Here is a 21838-nt window from a genome sequence, read left to right on the forward strand (position 1 = left end):
GAGATCACCAACGCAAAATTGAGACGAAAACGTGAGAAAATATAATTTAGTGTACTTTTTAAATTACTAAACCTGTACGCATGTGTTGCACGGAAAATAAAATATTATAATAAATAAATTTTATTTTAATAATATATATAAAATTATAAAAACTAATTGAACTCAACGCAATATAAAAAAAATATTTGAATATACGAATAAAGTGATAATGATAAACGATTGAAAATATGATAATATGAGGTATTAGGAAAACTAAATTGTATTATGCCTCAACTTCAAAATTATCAACATCTACAATATGAATTAATGCATTAACCTGAAGAAAAAAAAAACTTATGATTAACTTATAAGATGTGTAATATTAAAATGTTATAAAGATGTAATAATTAAAATGGGAAGGAAACAAAATTAAATTTTTACCTTATACAGTAATTATGTAATGACTCCTGAACACATCCATCATAGAAAATAAACTTGGTGAAATGCTTGAAAAATTGGTAAAATTAAAACTAAAGTAGACATATTTTCCTTTTATAATATTATAAAAAAATGCAAGTTACCTATATGTCAAAGTCTGAAAGACTACTTTATAAACTACATTAGTAGTAGATGTTGAACCATTTACCTCATCGTCACAAATAAGAATTTTCAGACCACTGCGAGATGTGACTCGAGATATTACGGCATATAATTGGCCATATGAGAAAATAGGTTGCGGAAGATAGATGACAACATGCTTCAATGATTGTCCTTGACTTTTATTTATTTTCATGGCAAAGGAGACATTTATTGGAAATTGTCTACGTTGAAATTTAAAAGGAATTCTCTTATCTGATGGAATTAAGGACAATCGAGGAATAAAAACCTTTTGTCCAATATTGCTGCCCGATATCACTTTTGCCTCCAAAACATATTTACCCAACTGAGTTATGATAAGTCTAGTTCCATTACACAACCCAAAAGATTGATCTATATTTCTCAACAACATTATCGGAACACCGACTTTCAATTTCACCTCATGATTTAGAAGTCCAGAAGTAATGATAGTATTAAGGAATTCAGGGGGTATGAACATCATCAGATGTACCTAATTGCCCTTTAGTAGAACATGTACTAGCTGAACTCAAATATGACTTTAATTCTCCAGGAATCAATGATAGTATGTAATCATTTAATTGGTGAACAATTTCATTTGTTGGTGCTAATATGGCTCTATGTTGGAAAAATATGTGGTCAGTCATGTTTCCCAAAAAACTCCCTCATGGATACCTTTTCCCTTATTTTGGAAGTGTCTGATGTAGCTTCATTTAACGAAATGTCATTACTGTATCTATCCTCTCCACGTGGGAACAAAAGTGGATAGTGCAGTGGTAAATAAGCAGAACTCACTACAGAAATTCGTTGCAGGTATCCTTGTCGAGTCTCTAAAATAATGTCTCTCTTACCATTGCCTGCATCAAAATCACCCACAATTAAAGCCGCAACCCCATACGCAGTTGGAAGATTATACCTCCTACCATCCTTTCCCCTTTTCCCTATTATTCTCAATTTCAGGTTGTGTGCATTACTTTCCTTTAGTCGATCTTGAACCATCCTATATGTTTGAACATAGGATTATGAGAGTCAAGCATCTTTTTAATGTCAGACACTATTTCTGTATGCAATAGATTAAAATTTTTATCCATCCTACAATATAATAGAATAAAAAATCATTTAAGATAAGTACTCAACACATAAATTGAGTATGGAAATTTCATAAAATAAATAAATAATATATCCAAATGTATCAGTAATTACCTACCAACAGAAATCCTGTTAGCAACTTCATTTTCCATGTCATATATGTACAATTGAGAAAATTTGGGTTGCTCTCCTGGATTAGGAAGAAAACTACCAATTCTATGGTAATTCTCACCACTTATGACAAAAATTAGAGGACCTGATCCATTATTTAATGACCCATCTATCTTACCCCCTATAGAGGTGGATGAAAACATCATGTTAAATGATCTAATATTCTCCAAGAATAACTTAGTCTTTCTGTCATTCTTAAAGTAAAGATCCATCAAAGATTGAGGTGCAAACAACAAATCAAGAAGCTTTATTTTACTTTGCATGCAACACAAAGAGAATCTAGGATTTGTTGGATTATAACCCTTTTGCACTCTCTCATAATACCACATCATTGCTCCACATTCTTGGCTAATATACGAACTCTTATCTTTAGGAAAAACTATTAAGTAAAAGGCTAATATATTAATATGAATAAAAAATCAAGAACTAAAAAAATATATTTACAAAAGGATTATTATTTGAATCAGACTAATTTCATTTGTTTTAAAATAATGCTATTATTTGAATTATAATAGGTAAAAATGATTTAAAGAATAGAGAAAATAAATACATTAGCTTCTAAAAAAGAATATACATGCTGAAAAATTTATCAATATCTTTATTAAGATCATTGACTCATTGTAATTGATTTTGAAAATAATATCCTTACTAATCATAATTTTTTGGTGAAGATGAAAATTTCAAACAGAAGCAAAATCAAAAAACTACACTATCCAAAAATGAAATTTATAATTGTTATATCTATGAAAAAAAACCTCTTCATCCACCAAAATTATCTCCAAGAAACTTGTTTGCAATAGATTCTTAAACTCTAGCAGCCTCCACAATGAACTCTTATCTTCCCGTCAATTCTCCCTGCTGTAATGTCTTTTAGTAATGTAAACCTCTGAACCATGTCTTCTAAGAAGAAGATGAAAGTAAAAAGGAAGAAACTTTTAATAATATCTTCACTATACATAAACATTGAAACAACCAACCTTTAAAATTAAAACTTCATACAGGCTTACCTAAAAATAGTTTTTCTATAATTGATAGAGAAAGTGTGAATCCTCAGATAAGAAATACAAAAGTACCTCAGAAAGTAGACAATGTATATATGGAGAAAATATTTTTAGAAATAGGGAGTATGATGAAACTAAACAATCAAAACGAAGTTTTAAAAAGAAAAATGTTTAAAAATTAGAAGATAGTTGAGATTAATTGGTATTGAAAAGCTATAACCAATACATAAGAAATAGATATACATAATTGCTTCTTTGAGTGGAAAAGAAGAGGAAGAGTTTTTTTCTGTTTAAGAATACTAAATATTTAGAATTTATTAAAAAATAAAATTCAGAATAATTATAATAAGATAAAATTACATAACTACTCTTATTTTAATCAGAAAAAAAACTCATAGACTTCCTTTCTTTTATTATAATAAAGATTTGAAACATCAATTCCTTTGCTGTTACAACAATGCTGTTAATATTTAACATTTTTTTATGTTAATAAATGATTAAATATTCTTCAAAAATAAATACTCTTCCTTTGAGAGGATCCAGGAAAGCGAAAATACCTCAAACGTTCACTTTGTCTTTTGTTACGCGGCATGCGATTAAAACCCACCAACTTTTTTTTAAGTACAACTGCACTAATTATCTAGTGCTACTATTTTAACCTTATTATTATATATTAGCATCGTGCTTCTTCTGAAAAAAAGTAAAATAAATTAGTATTTCCATTAAAAAGTGAGTAATTTTATTTTTAAAGTGGATAGTTATTTTTTATTTTATTTTTAAATATAAATTAGTAATAAAATAAAATAAAATGTAAAGATATATTTATCTTTGAAAAAATAGACAAAAAAGAATATTCCCTTTATATATTTTATAAGTAAATAATATTTATAATAAATTATTTCAAATAAATATTATTTAAATATATAAATTCATTTAAATTTTTATAAATAAATGTTATTAATATAAAAATTATATTTAAATTTATGATAGATAATTTATATTATCATGTAAGATTATTTTAATTATTAATACTATTTTAAAATATCAAAATTTAATTTATGAATAAATGTGATGAACAAAAATTGAAGTTAATAAAAAGTTAGAAAAGTTCTTAATTAATTAATAATCATAATGTCGAAGAATTAAAAATAAAATGAAAAGTTTATATATTCACCCTAGTGAAAGGGACTGATAACTAACCTCTTACTTTCTTTTTTTCATTGATTACTTACATACGTGAACGGCAATTAATTAAACTTTGAAAACTTCATCCGTGGATCATTTATCGGAAGAGAACTGAATTTTAGATATACATTATTCTATGTTCATATCCCATTATATAATATACACATAAGTTTCTTGCTCAATAATTGTTTTGACATACGAAAAGTCTACTGAATACTTTTGTAATTGATTTTCGCAATTATCAATAAAAACTTTCGTGAATACATTATTTTAATATATTAACTTTGAGATAGTGTTTAATTAAAACATTTCATTGGAAAAAAAAATTATAGGTTTACTCAGTGTTTTAAACTTAAACTTAATTAACATGCAGATGTCATACTTATACTTAATTAACAAGAGTATAAATGTGGAATAGTTATAATGATATTTTAGTTATTATATACTTATAATAAGCAAATGGTAATAAATTGAGCTATAAAAGCATATCCTAGGTGTTAGCTTAATGAGCATGAGCAAAAGTAAAACCCCATGGCTCCCTTCTTGTATTACTCCCTCCTTGCTCTTGTTTTCATTCTCACGTTCAAGTTTGTTGTACAAAGAAGAAGAAAAAGAAGCAAAAACCTTCCACCATGTCCACCAACACTTCCCTTGATCGGAAACCTCCACATGCTGAAGTCCCCACTGCTCCACCGCTCCCTCCACAGTTTGTCACAAAAGTATGGCCACATCTTCTCTCTGTGGTTCGGTTCACGCTTTGTGGTGGTCATCTCCTCCCCAACCATGGTCCAAGAATGCTTCACCAAATACGACATCGTCCTCGCTAACCGCCCACAGTTCCTCACCGGAAAGTACCTCTTCTACAACTACACCAGCATGGGCTCCTCCTCCTACGGCGACCACTGGCGCAACCTCCGCCGCATCATCACCATCGACGTCCTCTCCACGCAACGCCTCAACTCCTTCTTCCACATCCGAAGGGAAGAGACCATCAGGGTCATCCAAAAGCTTGTCCATGAATCATGCAAGGGCTTCACCCAAGTCAAACTCAGACCCAGGTAGGGGTGTGTAAAAAATTAAATGGATTTAAACTAATTTGATCTATATTGAAAAATTAGATCTATTTTAAAAAAAAAAATTTAAACCGATCCATTTTATAAAATTAGTTTAATTATTTGATTTATTTTTATAAAATGAATTAATTTAATTCAATTTGATTTTTAAAAAAAACTGATTTATATGTGAGTAAAAAATAGATAATCATATCACATCGATCTTATCTAATTTCAAAAAAATTGATCTATATTTAAAAAGAATTAAATTAATTTACTTTATAAAAATTAAATCAGTTAACTAATTTATTTTATAAGATCAGTTTGATTTGGTTTGAATTTTTAAAAAATGCCCTAAACCCAGGTAGTGATTAATATCAAATTAATTAATTTTTTTTAATTTATAGAAAAAAACTAATAATAAAAATTGCTGGCCATGGAATAGTTTGTGATTAAGATGAATAAGACAGTGGTTGTGGGACCTAGACCTACCTAATTATAAGTATAAGTGAGCAAATAAATATAATATTTTGCAGGCTTACGGAGATGACATTCAACAACATGATGAGAATGATATCTGGAAAAAGGTACTACGGCGATGACGTGGAGGCTGCCGATGCGGAGGAAGCGAAGCAGTTCAGAGACATAATATCGGAGATGATGATGTTGTTGGGCGCAAGCAACAAGGGAGACTTCGTGCCTCTGCTTAGGTTGTTCGATTTCGACGGTTTGGAGCAGAGGCTGAAGGCGATTAGCACGAGAGCAGATGCGTTCTTGCAGGGTCTCCTTCAAGAGCATCGCAGTGGAAAGCACAAAGCCAACACCATGATCGAACATCTCTTGTCTTTGCAGAAATCTCAGCCTGAGTACTACTCCGATCATATTATCAAAGGCCTCATTCAGGTAATAACACCTTCCAAATTCACTTCTTCACTTTCACTCTCTGCTTAATTTATAATCATTAACTCACTATTATTGCACCTATTTCATTTCTTTTTTATTTTTAAAAATAATTTAATTAGAGACTTTCTCGTCAACTTCCCTTCCGTCATTACAAATAAATTTAGACCTGTTTCTACAAAATTTGATTTTTAAGTCCTTACTTTCATGATTATCATTATTAACTATATTATTTTATTAATTAATCCATGTGGGATATCCATTAACGTGACCACGTCACCACCGTGTTTGCAAGCTACAGTATTAAGTTAATACTATTAGGTACCAGGTCAAATCATTAACTCAAAAATTAAATCAATAAGTTACCAATTATTACGAATAAATTGTAAGATATATTATTATTATTATTATTATTATTATTATTATTATTGTCAAGGCACGAATTAAAAATAAAATAAAATAAAAATTAAGTAATAAATATAAATTAATCTAATGTTATAATTAGTTAATTAATTCTAATTTTGATTTTGAAAAAACTATTAACTTTTTAATTTTTAAAATAAAAGGATATAATAGTCAATAAAATATGGTGATCAAGGTAGTTATTAAAAGAAATATTTCTTTTATATATTAGTATAAATTCTAAGTATAACATATACATCTCCATGCTTTTTAAATTATAAAAACTTACACTTTACTTTAAAAGACCTCAAAAATTTCACAATAAATACTAGCATAATTTGATAAACTTATTCTTAAATTTCAAGGCCGCTATCATCTGATTACAAATATAAAGAATAAAGTTTTTGTATAATAAGAACTCATAAGCAAGTTTTAAACATAATTAAAGCAGTGAATTGTGCTGGTTTTAAGAGATAAACCATTTTTTGAAGGGAGCTTAAAATACAAGTTTAGAAAACAATTATAAAAAACAAATTGAAAAACAGATAACAAAATAAAAAAAGAAATATTCTTAAAAGTTTAGGGTGTATATGTTTCGTTTAGGAAAAAAAAAAGAGATAATGTTTTTAATTATTTAATAAAATAAAAAGTTAAACGTGTTTCTCCTTTAATAATGAAACAAACAAACATACCCTATAATTTTGAAACAAAAATTGTAAATGAGTTACAGTAGGACATCAGTAAAACTAATAGATATTTCATATTAATAATATATATAATAAAAAAATTCTCTTTTATTTTTAACTAAAGACTAGAATATTACTGAATGGAAATATTACACGTAAGAAAATTCCGAAATCAACGTACTTAGATTCTCAGGTTAACAAATGCAGTTAAAATTTAATTTAGTTTTAAATTATATTTTTATTGTTTAAAATATACTCTTTCGTTTTAAATATAAGCCTTTTTTTAAACTAAATAGAAATATTCTGTGTGAAAGATTAAATTTAATTCACTAAAAAAATTTAAACTCGAATTGATCATTCTATCATTAAAGTGAACATTATAGTAAATGTTTTAAAATCATTTATAATAACAAGAAATTTACTAAAAATAATTAATAACGCAAATTATTTAAACTCTTAGTTCAAAGTCAATATATATTTTTCTTATAAAGTAAAGTTCTCATCATAATGTTATAGACGGCTAATATTCTCCCGTAAAAAGGTAGAACATGAAATAAAGTTATTAATTATTGGATGGGTACAATTAGAAGTTAATATTTTATTCCTATAAAGTATACCTCATATCTTACATAATAATGTCTTAGAGATCGAGCAAACTACCGTACTTATTTGACTAATTATTAGTAATTTTTAAATTTGAATGTTAAAATTGAAATAAAATTGCAGTTATTTAATCATATATACGAAGAATGGTAAGGAGAGACAATAGTACTTTTTTGTTTTCCAACTTTTGTTTGATCATATTATAACTTTACTAAGTAATTTATTTATTTGTTGTGTTAGTGGAGTTATAAATTTTTTCAATAATAAATTAAATAGTGAAGAATAAGATTAATCTTTAATCATTGTTCGGAATTGATAGAGCTTCGTTAATCAGTGTATCCATTAATATAGTATAGCCATATCAAATGGACATTATAATACTATTAAGAGTTAAAAAATAATAATAATTGATTGCTTGCATCCAATTTAATTGTAGGGCATGCTCCTGGCGGGAACAGACACAACAGCCGTGAGTATAGAGTGGGCACTAGCTGCTTTATTAAATCAGCCAGAAATATTGAAGAAAGCAAAGGATGAAATAGACACTTACGTTGGACAAGATCGCTTGGTAGATGAGTCAGACATTCCAAATCTTCCTTATATTCAAAATATTGTCTACGAGACACTTCGATTATACACTCCAGCTCCATTACTATTGCCTCATTATTCCTCAGATGAGTGCACTATTGAAGGATACACTATTCCACGTGACACCATAGTGTTGATCAATGCATGGGCCATTCAAAGAGATCCTCAACTTTGGAATGATGCTGAATCCTTTAAGCCAGAGAGGTTTGAGAAGGAAGGAGAAGTAAACAAATTAATGTCATTCGGATTGGGAAGAAGGGCTTGTCCAGGATTAGGTTTGGCACATCGTTCAATGGGATTGACTTTGGGATTGTTGATTCAATGTTTTGAATGGAAACGAACAAGATGAAGAAATTGATATGAATGAGAATAAAGGGGTGGCTATGCCGAAGATAATTCCACTAGAAGCTATGTGCAGAGCACGTCCAATCAGCCAGAAAGTTATGCATGAATTTGTTGTTTAGGATGTAGTGGCAGAATCTGCAATAAGTATTTGTATTTTTCGCATCTATAAGATAAACATGCATAAATAAATTAATAAATAAATAATAACATGTTTCTCAAATTAATATTCGATTAGGTAAAATTAGGACCGTCATCTTCTTCTTCTTCGTTAAACTGTAGTTCACAATATTGTATATGGAGTAATTAATTAATTGTCTTACAAGAGGTTACGTGAGAATCTATATCTATCAGATTTTACGTTCGAATCTAATATGTATCACTTGTAGTCGTTGACTAATGACTTATCTTATATTTTTTAATTTAAATAATTTTTACTGACTAAAATATGCATAATTTTAGTTTTAGTGTGTTTGAGAAAGTTATAAAAATTAAATTATTTTAATAATTAATTATATGAATAGTCAATTATTGTATAGTTGATTATAATTAAAATGAAATTTTGTTTGGATAAATTTATTTATAAAAAAAAATTGTTACATGTTTAATTTCTTTTGAATACAACAAGAAAATAAGTCCATGTAACAAATTGGCTTAAAATAAAATAAAAATTAAAAAGTAATCATAAGTTTCAAATTTTCAACTTTTTATATACCCAAAAAATAATTAATTTCTTAAAAACAACTTTTATTTTGCTATAAGATTAGCCCAAAGAACAAGTTACCAACAACACAACAACAAGTTGACGAATAAAACAATGACAATACTAATCTTCATGGTGTAATCAAGATCATTGTTAAAGGATTTGCACGAGGATGCGCACTACCAATTTAGCACAAAAGTCATTTGCGAAATATTCATAATCATGTTTAATACCTTTAACCAATCTATTTCACTAATCACACTTATCGATGATGACTACTGTTAGTTTAAACTAAGATGATCTAATGGTGATTGTTATTGAGTTAGAAAATTGGGAAGTGCAAAAAACGTTTATTAACTAAGGAAATTCGACTAATGTACTTTATTGGCCAACTTTCTTGAAGTTAGACATTCCATACACTTTTATCCAGTCATATATAGAACCTTTAATTGGTTTTGTAGGAGAGTGAGTACATACTCGTGGCTACGTGGAATTATTAACAACTTTTTGGACCAACACCAAATGCAAGAAGAATCATGGTTAAGTACTCGTTAGCTGAGGCTAAGACATCTTATAACATACTTATAGGGCGTCCAACGTTGAACCAACTTGGAGTTATTGTGTCAACTCCTCATCTAACCACAAAGTTCTTAGGGACAAATGGAAAAATGATCTCCATAAAAGCTAACTAGAAAACTATTTGGCAATGTTATGCATAAAGCTTAAAAGTATCACCTTCGAGTTTAAACACTAAGTTATTGGTGACTCAATCTCCACCCATGATGGCTCATATTGCTAACATTAGAATGACTAAGCTAGATCTAAAATTAGATATTGATAATTATTGAGTAAATCAATATCGTATTGACAAACTCATAGAATTTCCAATTGGCAAGCAACGTACTAGGGTAATGCATAAGGATTAGCAAACATCTAGATCTATTATTGAAAGGTAAAATCATTGTTGTGATTATTGAAAATTTTGATCACTTTGCTTAGTGTAGTATAGATATTCCAGGGATAGATCCCAACTTTATTTGCCATAGATTAACAATTTGTAAAGAAATAAAACCTATAGCCTAGAAAAAAGAAAAGAAAAATCAATGGAGAACGTCAAAAAGCTGTTATAACTGAGACCAAGAAGCTACTTGATACAAAATTCATCAGAAAAGTTAAATATATAACTTGGTTGGCCAATGTGATGATGGTTAAGAAATCTAAAGGGAAATGACGTATGTGTATTGATTACACTAAACTCAACAAAGCTTTTCCTAAAGACGCATATCCATTGCCCAACATTGATAGATTAATAGATGTAGCTTCAAGTTATGTCATTTTAAGTTTTCTCGATACTTATTCTAATTATAATCAAATCATGATGAACCCACCAAATAAGAAGTGTACAACATTTATCACTGATTAATCCAACTTTTACTACCGAGTTATGGCTTTTAGTCTCAAGAATGTTGGGGTTACTTATAAAAGATCGATGGATAATGTTTTTTAGTCAATGAATCGAAAGGAAATGTTGAAGTGTATATGGATGACATGATTGCTAAATCTCATGTGGAAGATTTGATCGAAATATTTAGACAAAATCAAAAGCATAACATGAGATTGAATTTAAAGAAATGCATTTTCAGTGTACAAGGAGAAAATTTTCTTGGATTATTTATGATCACTAACAAAGGTATTGAAGCAAACCTTGACAAATGTGAAGCCTTGATGAAGATGAGAAGTCAACAATCTTTAGAGGAGGTACAATGACTTGCAAGAAGATTAACATCACTCTCAAGGTTCATCCCAAAGATGGTAAAGAAAGTGAAACCAATCTTTAATCTACTCTGCAAACCTAAAGATTTTTGTTGGACTGGTCAATGTGAAAAAGCCTTTGTGGAATTCAAAATTTTTTTATCAACTCCACCAATTTTGAGCAACCTGAATCACTAATTAAGTTGATCTTTTGGTGTATTTGACAATTGCAAAGAATGTTATTAGTGTTGCTTTGGTGCAAGAACAAGGTAAGAAACAAACTCCTATTAATTTATTTCATAAGTCGAGTTTCGCAAGATATGAAGAGACGATATCAAGTCATTGAAAAGTTGGTGTTGACATTAATAACTTCAAATTGTTATCAAAATAGATTATCCAATAAAGCAAATTCTCATAAAACCAGAGTTGGCAGGACACATGATATTGTGGTCTATCAAGTTATCTGAGTATGAAATCCAATATGAAAGTCGAGGTTCCTTGAAGGCCTAATTAATGCTTAACCGATTTTGTAGCTGAACCCACTCTAGTACTACAATTAGTAGAACAATGGTAGCTCTTATATGTGGATAGTTCATCTAACACTAAAGGTAGTGGTGTTGGAGTCATTCTAGAAAGACCAGATAACATAATGCTTAAACAATCTATCAAGTTTGAGTTTAAAGCCACCAACAACTAGACAAAATATAAAACATTACTAGCTGGTCTAAGATTGGCAATCAACTCACTATATCAACTCAATATTTGTATTTATACAAAAAAGGTGGTTTATTTACACGACAATCACAATTGTAATAAAATCGCTGTAAACGGGAAATTATAATTAACAAGAAGAATGGTATGTATAACATAACTTAGGATACACGGAACAAATTGATTAAACTAACTTAATTGTCATAGTCATTTTTATAAGTACCTTTACAACTTGAAAACGAAAATCAACTACTACATGGACCAATATCAATTCACAAGGAGGAAAGGAGATCTTATGGATTAACTTCTTCATACAAGTTTATTATGATAAGAACAATAATTAACATGGTTTACTACTCTTTCCTTAAACAAAAATTATCAACTATTTATTTGTACTTATCTTATTATAAATATATTTATGAGATTATTTGAAAACTTATAAACCATCTTATAAGTGGCTTGTAAGATGTTTTGAACATATTTTGATAAGTTTTTTAATATAATTTATTACTTAACTTATACAAAAACTTACAGAAAAATATTTAAATTTGAATCTTGTCATTAACATAAATAATTTTTATTTTTATTTTTCATTATTTCACTAAAAAATAGTTATATATTTTTTTCATAATTACTCGATCCTTCCATTTTTTTTCTCCATTCAAAAGTTTTTGTTATTTTTTATTTTATTTTATTTCTCTTCTTTCCCAATTTTATTTTATCTTTTCCTTCCAAAATCCAAATTCTCCTATTATAAAAAAAAAGTATATATCATATGTCATACAATCATTTGAAATAAAAAATAGTGAATGTCTGTTCATAACTTTTTTTTTATCATATGTCATACATAAATAAAGATTGTATGTGTAATTTTATATGAAATAATTGATATTTTATATAGTTTGAATAAGTTTGAAAATAAAAGTATTATATGTATATATATATTGAAATATATTAAAAAAATTAATTCATTTAAAGTGCTTTAAATCTATAATAAATAATAATTTAATGTATTATCTGTATTTTTATAAAATAATAAACTGAACTAAAATTTAATCTTTTAAAGCATACAGAATATTTACTTTTCTATTTAATTGAATTTTTTAATTTTAATATTTTATCTAATTATTTATTAAAGTGGTTGAGAGCTAATGATATTATTTCAAAACAGTCTTAAATTTTTTTCAGCATAATAATTATAATGATTTAATTTATAATTACTATTAAGTGTTTATTAATAAATATCAAATATTATTTTACTTCTTTTTGGTGAAAAACATTGAAAAATTGTGAGCAATTTATGTTAATAACAAGAAACAAACACTACAAAATTAAAAAAAAAAATTATGGAATGACACACTTCTTATATATAATTACATAATATTTATCGTTAAAAAATATTTTTACATATAATATAAATATAATATATATTGATATATTTTTAAAAAGTATAAAAATAAGCGCGTTATAGTAATATAAAATATATATTATTAAATTTTATTTAAAATTAATATAAAATTATATATTCCATAAAGTTATATGTATGTATATTTTATCTATAATGTGAATTTTTATATGTTACTATATATGTGTAAGTAGTAAATTAAATTTTAATATAATAACCCAAAATAACAGAATAAATATTAACTGATTATATATGTATTTGCAACTATTTTGGTCTTGCAGTTTTCAGTAGAGAGAAATTAAATTTTACTTTGAAATTGCGATAAAATAAAATGGTCTCACATATAGTTTTAAAAATAAATGGCATAAAAATAACATTAGGTAATTAATCTTTTTTGACACCTATTAGGTAATTAATTTGAATGCAAATAGTTGATGTCATCCAACCTAAGACTAAATTGTGGCTGTAAATGCCAGCTAAGTGGCCGAGCCACACATTAAATACATTTTCCTAAAAAATTAATTTTTATTTAATTAATCATGTAAACATCAATTATTTTATTCTCAAAAACATCAATTATTTATATAATTAAAATTAATTAGAAATTGTTATAATTATCACTAAAGCGTGCTGAAAATAAATGTCTGTATACACATTTTAGCCCATAATAAATGATATAATTAATTTTTTTTATAATAAATATAAGTTTATTTTATAAATATTTTAATTTATTTTCATTAATTTTTTGCGAAGTAGATATATTTATTATGTACTTTCTTGATTTTCAAAGGTTAAGATCTGTGCTGGAAATTACTATCCAGTGCTTTTGAATTTTGATTGTAGACGATTATTCTAACATGAACTTTATTTCTAACGCATAAAAATGAATGTTCTATTTTTGAGAAATGTCAAACATTTATAACAAATTAATTTTACTTATATCATTAGATTAATTTTGCATTCAATTAATTAATATAGTATTTGTTATTATATAATGTAATTAATATTTCATATATGTATAGATGCATGTACATGATTTCAGAAGTGTTTGCATCATAAATAATTTTTTATTTGAGGACATATTAAATATAAAACTATATATACCATTTTCTTCTATTTTTTTTTAATTGAGTATTTCAGTAAAAGTTATGCTATAGCTCAAACACATTAATATTTAATGGTTGTTTGTTGATAATATTTGACTTTGTTTTGGACAAGGAAAAAAATGTATATATTATATTTTAAAATATATATATTACATCAATTTTATTTTATAAGAATGAAGTATCAAATTATCTTGAATCAATATAAAATTTTGTATATATAATCTATAATAAAATTTTTTTAATCTAATTGTTAGATTTATAAAATTCATATTTGATATAAAATTATTAAGTTATTAAACGATATAATACTTAGTAAAAATTATATCGATATCGTTTAAATTTTTCTCATGTATCTATACATAATTTAATATTGTTGGATCAGTTGACTATCGGGAATGAAGGCAAAATAAAATTCCAATTTGGCCTTTTCGTTCCCTTCGTCAATCTTCCATCTTTTCACTACACGTGCAACCAAAAAAAAAGAAAGAAGAAGCAACAAATCTACCAATTTAAGAAATTTCATTCTTCTGTAGATTTCATTCCTAGCTAGTTTGAAAACCTTCCGTAACAAAATGCGATTATCTAAATTGTCTTTTCTCAAATATGGTACGTATTAGAAAAACATTAACAGAATTCTTTGTATCCTCATCTCATAAAATAAAAAAAATTCTATAATTTCCCCATAAAGTAATATGATTAATGCTTTCTCATTTTGGGTTTAATCATTGTAGAACAGACCATCGTGGAGGCGAATTCAATCCGTACAAATCCCTCTCTAAACCCTGATGAATTGGCCTATATAAACATCCTATGAGTTCACTAATTCTCACACACCCACAAGAAGAGTGAAAGATTAAAAAAGCAAAGGCTTTAGTACTTCTTTGCAGGTATTTTTTTCTCACTAATAAGGTTGAAAGAATGAGTCCAAAGTTTGATGCTTCATATCTTCATCAACAAGGTGCTTAAAACTGCCGTTACCATCACGATCTTACCAAGGCAGCTAAATTCGAAGAGTAAGATCGTTGATCCTTTGTCTTAACAACCTTTTTATTTATTATTATTTGTTGGGCTTAATCTTTGCTTGAATTTCGTCTCTATCAGAGAAAAAAAATAGTCACATTTTTATCGACATCAAACAATTTAAGCAGTTAGCTTTAAGAAGATTTAATTCTTTTTTTTCTTTTTCATGATTCGAAAATGCGACAAACATGACCATTTTTGCCTAATTGATATCTACGCTCTCTGATCCCTCAATGAAAGCTTATGTAGTTCTATGCTGAATATGTTGTCGTAAATAAAGTTGAGATGACTCTCGTGATATTTTAATGATATATAAAAACAATATTGAACCATTAGCTAGCTAACATGTTGAGTTTATAAGAGACTTAATCATTGAATAATATTTCATGAGGAAGTATTTTTGTTAATCTACTTCTTCGTGGCTAATCTTTGATTCTGAACCCTTTTTTGAGGAGTCTCTTGTATTTGAAAGTAATATTGATTCTCATTTGATTTACACCTAGCAATAGACTATATTAAGAGAGACCTAATTTTTCTAATATTGTTTTTTTTTCTTTTTTCTCTACTCGAACCTAAGGTCTCACAAAGGGAAAAAAAATATCTTATAATTATTCAAATCAACTGGTGTTTTCTGTTTTATTTATTTATCTATTTATTTATTTATTTAGTTATTTATTTATTTATTTATTATTATTATTATTATGACTAGCAGGATCGATAGTCTATATATCAATATATTTATTTTAAAGTATTTAAAAATTATCAATACTTATTGAATTAATTAATGTTATGTCTAGTTTTCAAACTTTAAAATTTTGAATTTAAGTCTTAAGTTTATAAGAAAAATTAATTTTTAATATTAATTTTTATTATTTAAAAATTTAAAGATAAAATAGTCAAAAAAATTATATACATAAAAATAGATAATCACTTTTATATATAAATATAGATTATGCAATGATTGTGATTATTTGCTTTCCATTTTAAATATTTTACGGTTAAAAAATTCTACTTCTTAATTATATGAATTAATGGCCGTGTCTTATTTATTGAGTATTCATGAGGATTTTCATTTTTCAATCTTTTTAATTTCAAGTTGGCATGTTATTGATAATTTGCAGCAGGTTGTATACCCAAATATCTGTACTAGTTATTGTACGAAACATGTGTATAGCTCCGCAAATAATCCTGTAATTTAATTGAGAATATACCCTTATTAGTTTTTTTTCCTCTCCTTGGTTTTATAAGTCTGCAAAAGTTAAAGCTTAATGGAAGTTATTTTCTTCCGTTGATTAAATGATAAATTATGAATGATCCGAAATACCTCCCAAAATGATATTAACCATGCATATAATTATGTACGTCACTCACTCTCTTGTTTCTTATATGTTATGGAAGTATGTAACAAAATAAAAGAAAATTGTATGTCTTGAATGAAAAACTTAAAAGATGACACAACATAGATGCATTTTTCAAAGTTTTAAATTTGATTTGAAACTTCAATTGCATTTGTGATAAAGAAGGTTTTAAGAATTTGATAAAATTACTTACGTGCGAATTCACTTGCGCTGCATTGTTAATTATAATTTCATTCATTAATAGGTTTGTAGCTATGCCTATTTCATATCTAGCCTTATGTCTATTGTTTGTATTCGTTACATATGCACATGATTGTATATATACATTAAAAAAAAAGTACTTATTTAAAAAATAAACTTATTTAAATTTATTCTATTCAATAACTTATATTTTAGATCACATTTTAATATCCAACCGTTAAATTAAAAAATTTTAATATATAAATTAAGTATACAAAATTTTAAAAAATTTAAAATTATTTTACATTTCGTTATATAAATTTAAATAAATGTATAAAATTTTTATAATTATCTATCAATTAAAATTAATTAAACAAAATATCAAATAGTTATTAAATTCTTTAAAAATTCAGAATAAGAAGACACAAATAAAGGTAATTATATTTTTCTGCTATACTTCATTTTTTAGCATAATTATCTTACATGCTTAGCTAGCTAAATAATAATGTTGATATCTTATACATTAATTTTATATAATTTTCAGATTATGAATGGGCGATTTGATAACCATGCTATTCGACTTGAGAATGATAAAATGCAGTCAAAAAACCTCATGATGAAAGAGACTTTGAGGAAGGAAAATATTCAATCAACTGATGAAGATGAGGCTAGTAAACTATTTTACTTAATTGATTCTCTTATGATGTGAATCACACACACCAATGATATATTAATTCATTTTTTTTATTGATTCTCATTTATGAATTATTTTTCAGTGCGAGAGCATAACCAGATTTCTGGTAAACAGTGGGATAAATCCAATGCTACATCTTGACATTCCTTATTCTTCACATGATAGCTCACAAAGGAGTTTGCTAAACCAAACGGTTGAATTTCCTGCTTTAGGTCAACATTTTCCTATTCCTTATGAGCTTATTCATGTTCCTGCCACTTATCAAAATATTCCACCTCCTAATCCTGCTTTCCATCAATATAAGATTTCACCTCTTGATTGTTATATCCCCGATATGAGTGAAATTCTTGATCAAAATAATCCCACACCGATTTCTTCTCATGATCAAGATAATAAAATTCCTGTTGTTGAACAAGAAATTCAAGTACCTAATCATGGTACAGATGTACCTTCTCACACTCCTACCCCGGATCCAGATATTCCACCTCTTACTCAAGATATTTCTACCCTTGTTCATGATAATAAATCCCCTCTGGAAATAGAGTTGGATGGAGTTCTTGAAATTTTGAAGAACGATGATAAGTTATCCCAACTTATGATGAGCCAAAGTACAAACAAGAAAAATGCATTCATCTCACAAATTGCAAATACTGCAATGGAAGAATTGATGAAGCTTTTGAAAACGAACGAGCCCTTATGGTTAAAGTCTCTACATGACGGAAAGTTCATTCTTCAGCGTGACAGCTACCAAAGGATGTTTCTTAGGATTAATTGCTTAAAAGGGACTCATGCACGTATAGAATCATCAAAAGATTCACGAGTAGTGAACATGAGTGTGACACAATTGGTTGAAATGTTTATAAATTCGGTTAGCTCTTCTGACCCTTCTTATCTAGTCAAATATTTTATTGGTTAACTATTATTTGAAATATTATGCTTATAGTGTGTATGATATATAGGACAAATGGGTTGATCTTTTCCCAACAATTGTTAAGAAAGCCCAAACAGTCAAAGTATTTGAAAGCGGTTCTTTAGAAAACCGAAATGGAGCTTTGCAGTTGGTATGTTCTCCTGAAAACCTTGCTTTGTGAGATTCTTTTTTCCCTTTTACTACAATCACTAAGTAAAGACTTCTTATACAGATGAATGCAAAAATGCACGTTCTTTCACATTTGGTTCCAAGTCGGACATTCCACTTTCTTCGTTATTGTAAACAAATTGAAGTAGGTACATGGGTTATAGTAGATGTGTCAGTTGACTCCTCAGAAGATAAAACCACTGTTTCTTGCGCTTGGAGGCTTCCATCTGGATGCCTGATTCAAGAAATTACTCAGGGATTGTGTAGGGTAAGTTACTAACTTTGAATTTACATTTTTTTTCTCTTGCATTTTTTATCATCCACTTCTTTTTTTTTCAGTAAAATTATTCATTACATCTCTCATTTTTTATGTTGTTTTAATTCTCTTCCTGAAATCCATCTCACATTTATGGAGTGTGATGGGATCAATTTTGAATTACATATCTAAATTAAAATAACCCGATACAAACATGTTCACTTATATGTCCTTAAACTACATAAGTAAATATCACACATGCATATATTGATGTTACTGTGTTATAGGTGACCTATTTATGAACTATATACAGTATGAAGATCCATGGAATTAGAAAAATAATAAACACTATTTTTGTTGAATATATGAATGAAAGAAAGAAAAAAATATAGAGAAAAAAATAAAAGAAGATAGATATTGATGTCCAATGATATGAAAGAAAATAAAGACAGATAAGATAAAAGAAAATAGTGTGAAAATGAGATATAAGAGATAATGTATAAACATAAATACTCATCTAATTATTAGTTTACTTGCATTTAATATGGCTATAATTTAACTTATTTTTATAATTAAGTGCAACTATAATATCTTGAGAGAAATTTTGAAAAGAATATTTTTCATAAGAATTAAGTGTTGTTTTCATTTGTTTCCTGTTGTCTGCACAGTATTGTTGAATATCAATTCCTCAATTTCGATGCTCTATTTTACGGTATGAAAAAATATAGTAATAAGTTTAATTCTGATAGGTTTCTTGGATGGAGCACGTGGAAGTGAATGACAATATTCAAACTCATCAGCTTTTTAGAGATATTATTATTGACAATAATACATATGGAGCCAGAAGGTGGATTTTGACCCTTAAAAGAATGTGTGAGAGATTTGAGTGCGCCTCAACCGAAACAATACCTAGTTATGAGGCTAGAGGAGGTTGAATATCCTTTTCAAACCTTACTGCTCGTTATTCAATTAATTTGTTTAATTTTTTATGTACTATTTTTTTTTGTTCATATTTAAGTCTCTGTTATTTTTTGTTTTCAGTGGTTAAATCACTTGAAGGAAGAAAGAGTATAATGCAATTGGCTCATCGTATGGTTAAGATTTTCTGTTGGACTTTGGACATGGAAGATAACACGAATTTCCCACATTTAACTAGGATTAATAATGGTGAGGTTACAATATCAGTTCGCATGAATAAAACAGTCTCAGATGTTCCAAAAGGCATGATTCTCAGTGCTGCTACCTCCTTTTGGCTTCCTCTCTCTCCACAAAGTGTTTTTGACTACATGATAGATAACAAGGAACGAGCAAAGGTTCAAACCATATATATAGTGTATATTTAATTTCATAGTAGATTTTAATCTTAGGTTATAAAATCATTAATACTTTCAATTTGTTTCTTCTTTTTAATTGGTTGCAGTGGGAACCTCTTTGGTATGGAAATCCGGGGCACGAGCTTCAACGCATTTCAACTGGAAGTAATCCTAGAAATTTTATTTCAATTACACGGGTACGTACTTGTTATTTTTCTAATTCAGTTTCATGTTTGAATGCTATATACAGAACTAAATTAATATACTTTCTAATTAATTTATATCAACTAAAACAATTATCATCCCACATGTGTTTCAACGTCATTTTTGCTCTTGTTGCAAATGATACTGCTCTAAATAGCTAGGTTAAGTTAAAGTCATCATGAAAACTCATAATTAAAATAACGTGCTTTAGACTTAATAAAGACAAATATTATTGTGGTGAATTTGATGAAATTAAAACTATATACGGTATCTATATTAGATTTTGTAACTTGTTATGTATGAATTAACTTTTTATAGCTTAATTTAAATATATATATATATATATATATATATATATATATATTAATTAGAGTGAAGTAATTTGGACTAGAAACATTAATTTAGCATATAGTTTTGACGGTGCTAATAAACAACACTTCCAAATTATGTTATTAAATGAATATTAATTAGCTTTTTCGTGTTTGATCAACACATAATTAATCATATTTTAGTATTTGTTTTTCTCTTGTCTCTTTTCATCAAATCTCTTATCTTATCTAATCTTCTTACTTTTTTTCTTTCTTCTATTAAATTTTTAACAGTTTTATAAAACTTTTGTAAGAGTAGTGTTATCCAAATTAATTTCTCTTGTTCCCGTGGTACAGCCTGTTAGCTGTAGTGAGAACAATAACACAGTGACTCTTCGAGAAAGTTATGCAGATGCTTTGGGATCTATGATGGTATACTCAGCTTTTGATATGGAGATAATGAATTTTGCGATGAGGGGAGAAGACACGTCACAATTGCTGGTTCTTCCCTCTGGCTTTACCATAAGTTGGGATGGCCAGTCAAATGCTCTTGAAGGATCATCTGGACAAGTTGAGAGATCAAGAGGTTCTGTGGTGACTCTAATGTTACAACTTCTAGCTTCAAGTTCATCTGAAATGGACAAAGTAGACATGGAATTTGTAGGTTATGTTACTACACTTCTGTCCTCAACAGTAGAGAAAATTAAATCTGCTTTGAATCGTACCAATTAAGAGTATTATATTATCTTACTAAGATGTACCTAGATTAATGTTTTAATAAAAGTGAAGTTTTAGTTATTGTTCTGTATAAATTGGATGTCAAACCTAAAAAGTGAAGTTTTTGTTCATATTTAAGTCTATGTTATTCATTGTTATTCATCACTCTATATAAATGATAGATTGAAAAAATACTAAAAGTAAACACATCTTATCTCTCAAAAATGTTGAACCAAAGCAATTAAGTTAATGTGATCAAATAAATAACAATAATGAGAAGTATAATTTCATATGTAGAAATTCCTTTGTTGGAAAAAAGTCATTATTTTTTTTTTTTATCAATATTGGTAATAACATGAGAGTAAAGAGAACATGTGTACAACAATTGAGACACAAGATTCTGAGTGATTATATCCAGAA

The 21838-nt window shown here is 27.5% G+C and overlaps 2 protein-coding genes and 1 pseudogene across 2 annotated transcripts; 2 read left to right on the forward strand and 1 right to left on the reverse strand.

The window, feature by feature from the left end:
- Positions 1 to 262: 262 nt before the first annotated feature.
- Positions 263 to 1241, reverse strand: LOC145955169 (uncharacterized; annotated as a pseudogene).
- A 3290-nt stretch (positions 1242 to 4531) lies between these two features.
- On the forward strand, positions 4532 to 8840 carry LOC109792313 (isoflavone 3'-hydroxylase). Its single transcript, XM_083068890.1, is given in 4 exon segments — positions 4532 to 5098; positions 5629 to 5995; positions 8120 to 8616; positions 8618 to 8840. Coding segments are annotated over 4 exon segments (1509 nt in total). The 5' UTR covers positions 4532 to 4571; the 3' UTR covers positions 8736 to 8840.
- Positions 8841 to 17395: 8555 nt separating this feature from the next.
- Positions 17396 to 21433, forward strand: LOC145955170 (homeobox-leucine zipper protein HDG12-like). Its single transcript, XM_083069878.1, has 8 exons — positions 17396 to 17515; positions 17625 to 18410; positions 18502 to 18603; positions 18685 to 18888; positions 19626 to 19806; positions 19918 to 20189; positions 20297 to 20386; positions 21059 to 21433. The coding sequence occupies exons 1-8, from the start codon at positions 17396 to 17398 to the stop codon at positions 21431 to 21433; spliced, it is 2130 nt and encodes a 709-aa protein (XP_082926004.1).
- Positions 21434 to 21838: the final 405 nt, after the last annotated feature.

The sequence above is a fragment of the Cajanus cajan genome, chromosome 2, assembly GCF_000230855.2.
Source record: "Cajanus cajan strain Asha chromosome 2, NIPB_CcT2T_4, whole genome shotgun sequence".
Classification (NCBI taxonomy): domain Eukaryota; kingdom Viridiplantae; phylum Streptophyta; class Magnoliopsida; order Fabales; family Fabaceae; genus Cajanus; species Cajanus cajan.